The 12,294-nt window shown below is 37.9% G+C and overlaps 1 protein-coding gene across 1 annotated transcript in view; it reads left to right on the top strand.

Annotated features, from left to right (window-relative positions):
* The window catches only part of LOC106122042 (dystrophin, isoform B), a 198,184-nt gene that overhangs the window by 34,787 nt on the left and 151,103 nt on the right, over positions 1–12,294 (top strand). The window contains exons 5-7 of the mRNA XM_013317891.1: positions 1,996–2,207; positions 3,348–3,502; positions 3,864–4,005. Of these exons, the coding sequence (XP_013173345.1) occupies positions 1,996–2,207; positions 3,348–3,502; positions 3,864–4,005 (509 nt within the window). The remainder of the gene's footprint in view (positions 1–1,995; positions 2,208–3,347; positions 3,503–3,863; positions 4,006–12,294) is intronic.

A 12,294-nucleotide genomic window follows, 5' to 3' on the forward strand; every position in this document is an offset into this window, starting at 1 on the left:
CCGAGTGTCCGCCACCTTCCGCCCTCTGCCCCGTGTCCCACCCCCGCGACCTCACCTTCTACCTAACACTGTCACATCAGACAACTTCTTTTGTCAATCACTACATAGTATCATGATTTTTCTGTTATTCCATTTTTTGTATTACAATAGTTGTGAAACAATAAATTCTGTAGACTGATAGTAATAACAGTGGCTTGAAGCGAATCATCCCTAACAAATACAAAGGTGTGTGAAAGTCGTTATCGGCGCACATCGCTGCTCGGATCGAATGCTTTATTATTCATAAAGGCTATATTTGTCTGAGCGCGTGTGCGTGCGTCTGTTGACTCAGTGTAATTCACTACAGCAAATGTTACATGAACAGATTCCTTCTGACTCCTCTTTAATAATTTAACAACCTTCGCCCCCCCCGCCTGACACCGGCGCCCTCATGTTTTCTTAGAACGTCGGAAATTCCATACGTACTTTTGTATAAGGACTGAAAACCTTTTCGTACAAATTTTAAACGTCGTTCCTTTTATCTGCTAACGTTTCGCAAAGGTTTGCCTTTTAAATGTGTAACACATTCCTCGACTATACAGTTAATACATTGGCGTGTCTGAATGTAACACCAAAAAATAATTATCGTATTTGCGAACGTGATACTGTGCATATAACGAAAATCCAAGTTGTAAAACTTTTGACCATCTGTATATCCGCAACTCTGCGTTTGTTTCGGTAATCTCCAGAATGGCTGAACTTTATCTCTTTCTTGTATCCCAAATGACGTGTGAGGGGATAGATTTTGGTGTTAATTTGTTTCCATGTATTGGTTTAATTTATTTAAAAGGCGCGATATGCCTCGCCAGTCATTTATATAAAAATATTTTTTAGTTTATCAAACGGTGTTAACATGAATCATGTCATTGACTTGCTCGAAGCTAAGCTCTGTCGGTCACCACACGGCTCCACGTAAAGCGACGGATAACGGATTGCCTTAGTCGAGGCGAAGGCACCCTTTCCCCCCACTCTCTCCCCTCATCCACCTTCCTTTTGTATTATAAATAAAACTACATACATAATTTAATTCTATATGATTGAAAGTGGAACAATATCAATAATCGATCATACTTTGTTAAAGTTTATGAATTTATATGTACGGCCTTATGGTTTTCGGAATAGAGTTTAGGAAACACAAGAAGATTAAAAAAAAATGTTTAGTTATTTTTCGTGTTTTAATAAAATTTACTTCTGTTTATATACATATACTCAATGTGAAAGGAAGTCAACTAGTGCAGTATTGTAAAGGCAGGCAACTAGACGTTAGTGCCGGCATCGCCCGCGGCGCGGCGCGACGCGGCGCCACCGAGCACCGAGCACGTTTGAAAATTAATTAAATGAGGAGCGCAGGCTTTATAATACTTACATCTGTGAGCTTCGCTTGTTGTTCTAAATTAATTTATATTTCAGTGTCATAACGTTACGAAATATCGCATATTTTTGCACTTATTAAAAGCTTAAAATATGTTGCGAAACGAGAGATAATTAGAAGCTTAAAACATATAATTAATATTAACATTTACCGGCTGTTGTTATTTCATAAAAATACTGTTAATAGTCGGTATTGATGTTTGTCCGAGCTGTTTATTTAACCTTCGTTGTTTTACAAAGTAGACGAGCTTTATTAACTGTGTCAGTGCTGTCGAGCGACTCGAGCTCCGGCGTAAGCTGCTCGAACGCATTCACATTACGGTCAAGTTGTTACTACGAATAAAATATTTATTTAGGTTAATTTCTACGTATTTACATTACATTAATATTATTTAACAAGTTATTCTTATATCTATTACGATTATACAAAAAACTTATCGTCTGTTCCACAAACATTGGAATGTTATTCATTTGACACATAATTATTATTTTTAACATACGAATAAAAAAATGTAAGTATAAATAATGTTGTATGTAGTTGTGTACAAGTATGTAATGTGTTTGTGTGTGTGTGTGTGTGCGCAGTGAGCGCGCTGCGGGAACACTGGGCGGAGGCGAACGCGCGCGTGCTGCAGCGCAAGGCGCAGCTGGACGCCATGCTGGGCGACTCGCAGCGCTACGAGGCGCGCCGGCGGGACGCGGACGCCTGGCTGACGCGCATGGAGACGCGCCTGGCCGCCATGGCGCCGCCCGGACACACCGCTGACGTGCTCGACATGCAGCTCAGGGACCAGAAGGTAAAAAACACAAACTGATGTAATCATTACACAAAGTAGAGCAGGTCGCTGACTCGGTTCAGTTCAGCGACTTTGAGAAGAGGGTTTGATCCCCTGATTTACGCCATGTACGAGTACTAACGCGTTTCGCGGTTTACGAATTTCATATTTCATATGTATCATGCGCCGTTTCTACGACGAAGAAAAATATTGTGATCCCTGAACGTGACTAAACTGTACGAATAACAAATAGTCTGAAAAGGAACTAAGGTAAACATACACATTGACTTAAACCTATAAATAATCTCTATAATGCGTTATAATTTCTTTCACTTTAATTAATAAGCGTATTTTGCAACAATAAATACATACATATTTAGCGTCAATTTACGTTCAGAAAGTAAAGATCTCGAGAGCCCAGTTAGTGTTATAGTTACGTCATTAGTGATTCACTCCTTATGTTTCATTCTCCGCCCCGAGAATGCTCTACTTCGAACATCCCCGGGGGTGGCACTTTTAAATTATGTCATTTCAAACTATTGAAAAAACTAAACATATTAAATTGTAATTGGTTAGTTATTGAACATTGCAGTTGGCGTGCATTTCCAAGCACTTATGTTTGTAAAATAAATGATAAGGAAATGTTCGTTTGCTGTATCTTTCATAAAAAGAAGAAATTTAAATTATAAAAATCTTTGTAATTTTAAGTCAAACGAGCCTTGAAATTGAAATTTATATAAAATGTAAATATTAAATACTCTTTGCGACAACCCTGGGCCGGCGGCAAAGCATTTCAGAATGCCTTCAGTCGCATAATTGTTCCCATTTATTACGTCACCTTAAACACAAGCGCGGTAACGAGCCCCCCGGGGTGGGGGCAGCGGGAAGGAGGGGAGGAGGGGAGGTAATTAATGGGCGATTGTAGTTCCTTGACTCGTTTGTAAAAATTGCCTCCATTATCCTTCATACAAATACTTTAAAAATTGAGAATCTGCATTTAAAACCTTATTTAATCCTTTTAACAATGACATGGTTTATAATTTATATTGGGCATTTAAAAATAGGTCCAGATTTTTATCTCCGTACCACTATTATATGAGACCAAAGAATCATGTTTTTTGATAGCAAAGTATGTGTACAGTTTGTTATGTCTGTGTGCAGTCGTTCCACGCGGAGGTGCACCAGTACAAGCATCAGATCGAGCTGTTCGGTCAGCTGACGCAGCGCCTCATCGCTGTCTACCGCAACGATGACACTTCGCGAGTCAAACGCGCCACAGAGTCCATCAACCACAGATACACAGACCTCACCAACAGGTACACAACACACGACTTATACAAAAACAATCACAGGTACTTTGCCAGTAAGTATGTTTTGTCCATGCGCCATCTATCCTGTAGCGAACAAACTATTCCCTAAAAACGGGTTTAGCGCCATCTATAAAAGAACCTGTTTCGTATCTTGGTTACGCGAAGTTAGTGTTTGAGTAACTGTGTTTTGTGCAGTTTTGTCTAGAGGGCGTTTTTTCAATTTTGGTTTAGCAACCAACATTGCGATTTTCAATTTTGTTATGTTGCTCTATTAAAAAAGTAAATAAATAATTCGTAAAAATACTCAATTTAATTACATGAAGTTTTTATCTAAAATGAAACATTAAATATAACATTAATTATATAGTATCGTGGCGCGCGGGAAGGCGCTGCACTCGGCGGTGTCGTCGCTACAGAATTTCGACCGCTCGCTGGAGAAGTTCGTGGGCTGGCTGAGCGAGGCGGAGTCGCTGCTGGATGCTGCAGAGCGCGACCCTCATCTGCTCAAGGTAAGTCACATGTAGTGCTTCCACGTTTTTTTACAGCGCAGCATCCCGCACTTTCTGAAATTAAAAGTAGATGGCGTTTACCGCATCGAAATATGTTTTAAAAGTAAGAACTGTAGATGACGTTTTAATACGTTTACATTAGGGCATTTTAAATTTCATAGGAAGACACATAGATGGCGCTTATGAGATTTCTACAAATTATAATGTCGTTTTTAGAAAAGAACGCTAGGTGGCGGTCATCACTGGTATAATATCGCGCCATCTTTAGAGTAATTTAGACATCGACAAAATAGAGAAACGATTACATTACATGAAGATGGCGTTACCTAGTATTAAGCTTTTTACGGCAAACTATGTATTCTTAATTTAATTGTCTTAAACCTATGTGATAAGTAGTAAAACATTCAAATATACGTCTAAAATTTCAATATAATTAAATTTAATTGGTTATTGCGATAAGTTTTCCGATAAATAATTGTTTTGTTGATAACTTCACTTCGTAGCTGGTAAATTTATATTGATTGGTTAAATATGGATGAGGCCCTCATTGTTAGTTTATTTTAACTCATAACGATACGGGAAATGAAGAATAATAACAATTGCGCTGATAATAGCAAGTGAACAATGTTAGCCTTTAAGAAAAATAATAAAGGTTATTTAAATTAAAAAGTAGTCAAATAAATGTACATTAATATGTTTAATAATCATACATTTTGTTAGCGCAGCTGCATAAAAGCATATCAAACTATGTTTTTCTAGAAAACAAAATTAATGCTTTGGTGTTTAGAACAAGCAAATAAACTTTAACGGGCTAACATATGGCAAAATCAAAAGTTTGAAGTAGTTCTAAATTGGCCGGTTAAAGTTTAGAATGAGTGCGGTTAAATGCGTCGACGTCGTCTACCGCAGCATCGCGTTACTCTTAAATACGTCGCTAATGTTTGGTAATCATTAAGGACGTTTTTACTGGGGAACTCCATTAGACATCTCGTAAATACGTCACTGAGGCAGCTGAGATATTGTTACGCGTTTTATTTTTACCTTTTATAAGTTCTTACTAAATACATGTACATACATATCTCTGCATGTATGCATTAATTTTGTAACGAGTAGAAGACATTTCTGTGTTGTGTTAGTGTTTCCAATAAAGGCTTTGTTTATTTTCACAATAAAAAGACGGAGATATGTTGTAATAAACTGTCTCTATATTGTAGCGATGCGGGAGGGGTGGGGGGAGGGGGGGGGGCGTTCCTACCGCGACTGCGACTACCTGTCCGCAGACCCTACACTAATAATGACTTTAAATAAAATGAAATTTTAATTGAGCAGAAAGATTCATCTCCTTTAATAATAAAAATTGCGTGATATAAAAATAATTGTGATGTCGAATTATGTTCAATGAAAAATACAAATCTTACAAGTTCCGTCGGGGATGTAGTAATTTGCAACGATTTCCCTTGCTGTCCGAGAAATGATCGTTGATTGTTCAGTTCAGGCGGGCCGCGGCAATAGGCACCGGATAAATTAGAGAGAGAGAGCGAGGAACAAAGGGCCGCGAGAAATCTGACGCGTTCACAAGAATAAGAAAGTATTGGAGGCGCGATAACAAGCCCCTATTATTATCTCTGCACACCCCCCAACCCCGCCCCCATACCCTCTCGCTATGAACTTATAATTTCCTATAAAAAGGTCGGAAGATGTATTGCGAAGTTTTCATTCATTTTTACTGTTTCCGCCTCCTTGTATTCGCAATGATCATTACTTTCCTTTTTCTGTGTAAAATGACTGAAATTTTTATCAAAATTTCATCCACCAATATTAAGTAACGTAATGCAATACGTACAGGTACAAAAATTAGGGCACAAAATAAATGGGTACAAAAGTATTTGTCGTTAACATCGGGGAAAATAAAATAGATAGAGAAAACCGAATTTGTACCTTTTTTGTTATTTGTGCGTCATTAGTGAACAGGTAAAAAGAATTCGATATCAAATTCATGGTCTCAAGCGTGTAGTGAAATAAACCGCGCGCCGGAAATCGCGACAAAATCCATTGCACAGATGTAACACAAACTCTGACTAGAAGTAAAACAATACGGCATCACAACATTGACATCGATTGTGCACCCTATGAGGTTGCAATAGAGAATATATTCGCTAAGCGGCGAGGCGCGTAAAGCACACGAATGTTACCTCTAATGACTTTTTAATGTAAGTGCACTCGTTCATTACTAAGAGGTATGTACCTGTCCGTGAGGCGAGTGAATTTGTAGCCCGCCTTATTGTTCTATACTTACCTACTAACTTAAAATAACTAACTGCGTTTCAATTCGTCAAGGATCGCCTAATGATACTAGATTTCATATTTTTTGTTTGACTTGTATTCTACTAAAAATATTTGAAAGAGTTCAAGATAATTCGTGCAAAAGTGTTTTTTTAATTTAAAAAAAACGACGTATATTGCCCTATCAGTTAAGCCACGCCTGATGTCTTCCGAACTTTTATACGCGTATATATTTTTCAGTTTATATAAAAATCTATTTTTGAGGTAAAGATGAATTGTTAGAATTACTTCATTTTATAAAACATTGATTTTTTAAGTATTTTATAGAAATATTTTATAAAAATATGAAATTGTAGACGTACATTTACGTTATACTAATTGAATTGTTTAATTAATTATCTTCAAAAATTCAAACAGACGCTGATGATGATGCTGCTGTTTCATATAATTTTGTGACGACATAAAAAAAAGCACACGATATAATTTAGATTGTGACATCGCTTATGGATTTAGTTGATCTTTTTGGTTCTAGAAATAGTAAAAAAAACTAAAACCTCTCAAAGTACTTTTGTACAATTACTTATTATCAAAACCATTTCACGTTAACATTTAGCTTAGCATTGTATTTTAGAAATATTAATATATTGAATGTGTATGTACAGTACAGTACAGTTGCTTCTGCAATGTCTGAATATTTGCATAACGAGTGCTATACCCGTGGGGAGGGGCGAGGGATCAGAGGGGGGAAGGTCTATGTTCACAGCGGAGGAGGTTTTTATTGAATAAAAATTTGAATATGCCTTCATATTAACAAATTCCGCTGCCCAACAAAGATCATTTCGTTTTAAAGCCCTCTTAAGAGATTCCGGCCGGTTAGCACGCTCGCCCCCGCCCCCGCTTCCGCCCCCGCCTCCAAGCCCGCTCCTGCCCGGCGGCTGCGGCTTGGGAAAGTTTCATTTTAAATTGTTTACTTTGATCTGCGCCGACAGGTTTTTTTTTTGGAAATTTTGCGCAACTATTTTAATTAGCGCCCAAATTAACATTTTTAAGAGAAGAGAATTTGATAAAGTTTTTTCCCGTCTTAGTAAAAAAAATATTTGTTAGTGTATTCAATAATTCATTTATCTTTTATATAATTTTTATGAATTTACATTTTATTAGTAATTATTATTTATTATATTTTATTTGTTGTAGACATTCAGTGAATACGAATGTTAACAGATTAGAGTCGAAAATACAAGTGATAAAGTTAAGAAAAAATATAACAGTATTTTGATTGTGTCAATCAATAAGCTTTTAGCCGAGAAGGAAAAGGCTTTCATAACAACGACGAACATTTTCCTAATCTCCTCGACTCTACGAGTTTCACGTAGGCATCGTCTCATTGCTTATTCTTATGAATGTTTTAATGCTTTGCCGCTACCGGATACCATTTCATTGGAAATAAGTATATGTCTTTAGTAGCCGTTTATATTTTTTACAGCACTTAGATACATATGTACAATGAGAGTCTTAAATTCACAACGTACAAAAGATTTGTTTACTGATGGAACAAAATCCAATGATTACATCCCGACCAGCTGCAAGCACTTAAAGTAAGAACTGGATAAATAGGATTTGCAAATGTGTTCTTACATCGTAAGGATGCAGTGCAGGTAGAAAGCGAGCTGTAGCCAAATCTGTTCGCAGCAGAACAAAGCACATAGCCCGCACAACTCTACACCGATACAATCTGCAACAACAATAGATGCCGTATGCATTTCTCGCATGCGATAGTGCAATCTAACGCATCGTGGTAGAGCTTAGAATCGCCTGCGTGTGTTTACTGTAGCGATGTTGCGCTAATGACTTTTTAATGTCCGCTCCCGCTGTTTCACCTCGCAGCTTCTTTGATGAACTAACTCAATTTGTACTAAATATTTTTCTTACACTCTTACAATTCTCATAAACGTTATATAATGCTATCATTTCACTAACATTTTTCGATCTATTTTTGTCGTTAACAAACATGTAGGAGTAACGGCCGAGGCATATTTTAGATCGCACTTAAACCGATTTAACGAACACTTTAGGAAGGTTACTTAAGTTTCTAAAAGCGTACACTCGCCGAATTAATTGTTAACAGTGTGTTTTTAAATATTAAACATTGAAGAAGTGAATGATGTATAAAAGGTTCTAATCGTGGGAGAGAGACATCATCCTGTAGAGAGCTGTGTACGGATTGTAACGAGTGTTTAATGTGAGAAGTTTTGCGCTGAACTCCTCCGTGATCGACAGGTGTCGCTTAATATCCACTTCTAACTTAGTCAACACGGATAACTTTATTATGAGATAGTGTAGAGTGCTTTATTAAGTCAATCTTACTTGCGTTATATACATACATTACCGCATCGTGTGAATTGCCTAATCTGTTTGTTTAGATAAATATTATTGTGTTTTGTTACCAAGACGAGTAACAACTCAAAACATGATCAAGTTGTACAATATTCTTTGTTCTGAAGTTTCTGTCTCTGCTTATCTTATTCGCACCGGGCAAATAAAAGAAATGGCGCGGTTAAGTTTGTTGACAAGTGCAACAACTGGCAGCTAGCGCCCCCCCCCCCCGCCTCTCCTCTTTTCATACGTGTTCAGAGTTTGAACATTCTCTCTCGGCTGAAAACATTTTAACTTTGTCGTTTGTACAAGAACCGAAGGTTACTTTTTAATCGGGGGATTTATTTTCGAACTCGCTCCAGTGTTTACCCAAACTGTTTGTGCGATTGAACAGCATTAGGGGGGTTAAATTTTGTTCAACATTATTGTAATACTATTTTACTAGGTGACTGGTAAACAATTAAACAAGAAATGCAACGTTCTTAACAACCAATAACTTATCTAAATGCAATAATTTCTAAAACTTAACTTTTGATTATCATGAGTTTATAGTTTTACTTATTATCAGACCAACACAATACTTGAAACTCAATTGTTTATTTTCATGAGTAACCAACCTGTGTAAAAATATAGAAGTGGGCCGCTTGAGTTGGTCAGACTGTAGGTACTGTCAGCGACTGTTGTGGCCGGTGTTCATAGAGCACGACGTCCGCGCACTGTTCCCGCCGAGCCCGCACGTGCGCTCATGTGGCACGCTAGGGAAGACACCATACCACACATATATCGATATCCTTTTTTTTCGATACGCAGTAGCCGAATTTATTGCGGCAATTGATTCCATAATAAATGTTGTATTTAGTCGACTGCTAATATACACTGGTACTTATAAGATTTGATTTGATTACAATTTAAAAGTAATTTTCTTCCTGTGTTTATCATATTACCGATCAGAAACGTCCATTTGATTTTACATACTGGCGTTTCATCGATAGTGTTAGTCGCGGCCGCCGTCCCGCACTACATGCAGACTTGCTCAGTGAGCCGTGTCAGCCTTTCCGCGCGCTCACCGAATTGATTTATAGTTTCATATGAAAATAGCGTCTCACGCAATCCTAGCATCGTATTAAGGCATTGCTAATAACGGGGCTTTTTTCTTGCCTTTGATCCCCGGAGCACGGGCAGGAGGGCAGGAGGCCAGGAGGGCAGGCGGCGGGAGGGTGCAGGCAGTTTTGTTTATGGTCGGGATTAAAAGGGATTCCGCTTTTACTTCTTTACGAATTACTTATTTTTTCCGGTCGTATTAAGACGCTTCGGCCTACATGTGAATGTTTTCCTCTTTAATAAAATAACAAATTTATTGTAAGGGAAGGTTTATTTCTTATTCGCGTTTAGTTTTTAAAGTACTGCGCGTTCTGAGTTTAAACTTCTTGAAGTTTATACTTGTAAAATAAATTGCGTTCTTTTTCATGACAATGTTTTTATAATATTTTTTTAAGCGTCAATAGCTTAATGTTTAAGGGTACGGATTTCCGATTACGAGGTCGGGGGTTCGAATCCCGCCATTCGACTATTGTCGTTAACCATATCCTTGCACAAGCCTAGAGCTTAATTGGAATGGTTAAAGAAATATTAGTAAATTTACAGAAATATCTGCTAATATTTTCTAGCAAAAAAAAATAGTTTGATTTATTCAATAAGATAAGAAGATTTTAATTAATAAACAGAAACCTTAACATCATATTGTTACCTTTACCGAATGGTCCGGAATATAAAACTTTCACAATACATTTTATTTAAATACAACTTGTAAAACTGACAAATATTATATAGATGTTACTCTATATTTCAAATTTTGCTTTGCATTTGGTCCGGTGTTCGGTCAATGGTCCGAGTCAACTGAACACGCACTCCAGTACACATATGTACATATAACATCGATGTATTTTCAATTGATTCGGCAACAGAAATAGCATAGAACTTGAGAGTATCGGCAGGCGAGCGGTGCTCAGAGCGCACTCCTGCCTCTCCTGCCGCCCCTGCCAGCCACTTCACTCACCTCCGTCCTAAAGATACCGCTAACAGATATCTCTCACTTATAAATATGTAATACATTATGTAGGTATGTTATTTAAATACAAGTGGCTCTGAATATCTACTTATTTAATGTAGTTATTTCAGTGTATTGCCTTATACACTTTTCTTATTTAAACTAATATTATACAGCGTAACAAAACACGACCCTGTAATACGCTAAATAGATATTACACTGAATTAAAGTTGACTTACATTTAAAAATTAGTAGTTAATAGTATATTCTTGTTTGTTAAACAATCATTGCTAAACGTCGACACCGATAATTAATTATTACAACTTAATTGTATCATATTTGTGTGTGAGATACAGAATAGTTAGTATGTCTTACAATATGTCCTCGTTACAGCACACTCAGTGAATATTTCAAACAAACAAACAATCTTTCATAGTTTAATGTTTGTCCGGATCTTTACTACTGTTACTGCCGCTGGCTCACTGCCAGCTTCCCGCACCCACACCCGCACCCGCACCCGCACCCGCACCCGCACCCGCACCCGCACCCGCACCCGCACCCGCACCCGCACCCGCACCAGTCATGTGATAAAGATATTGCATTACTTATTTATTACAAGTAATTTTAGCAATAAGAAGGTATTTATTTGCGTCTTCATTTTAGTATAATTCGAATAAAGCTTACTACTTGTAACATTTCCTCTCCACTAAATAGAAGTGTTAAGGATTTTACGACGACTTTGGTCGAAAGTTAAATCTTAATGTTAGCGAGTGCACTCAAACATCACCTGTGTAACTCCTTTAAGGAGAAGTTACTTAAAGTGCAGTTAAATTTGTTGGCCGCAGCGAATGCGATCTGCATTACTCCTGCCGCTGCACATTGCTGACACAACACATTGACTACTGCTCGGAGATGCGCAACCACTCTGCAAATGTTATACTAGAGCGGGGAGTTACAACTAAGTTTTACGTCAATACTCACATATTTTCTGTTTCCCAAATTACATGAATCATTAAAATTGTTCTCCAATATTATATTGTTAATTGACTTCCAAATAATTTATTTTTAACTCATTAATGGCAGCAAAGTGCATAATTACAATTTTGACACGTGTATTCACTTAAAACTAAACACATAAATGCATAATGCATTTCAAAACTATCACATAAATCCTTTATATTATATGAAAAACAATAAAATGATGTAAATCATTTATGAGTAAAAAGTGGCCTGTTCTTGCGGTAAAATTTGAAATCACCTCGTGAAAAATTGTTCTGTTGTAAATAAAACACTTGGGTTACACTAGAGTGTATCTATTATAATTACCTCTCCCTCAACGGGCATTTATAAGTAAAGCACGTCGTCATAAACCCCGAAAAAAAAACCGCCCGCCGAAACCAAAACACGGGCCCAAACTGCGTCGGTGCAGGGCGGGCGGCGAGCGGCGTCGCGGCGCCCCAGTCGACCGGCGAACGCCGCGCGCGACGCACGTGCCGCCGCGCCATGTGACGCTGCCGGCCGCGGCCGCCATGACCGAGGGGGCGGGCAGGCCTCGGCCCGCGCCGCCCCGCAAGCCGGACTCGCTG

Source organism: Papilio xuthus, unplaced genomic scaffold (assembly GCF_000836235.2).
Source record: "Papilio xuthus unplaced genomic scaffold, Pxut_1.1 DF826933.1, whole genome shotgun sequence".
NCBI lineage: Eukaryota > Metazoa > Arthropoda > Insecta > Lepidoptera > Papilionidae > Papilio > Papilio xuthus.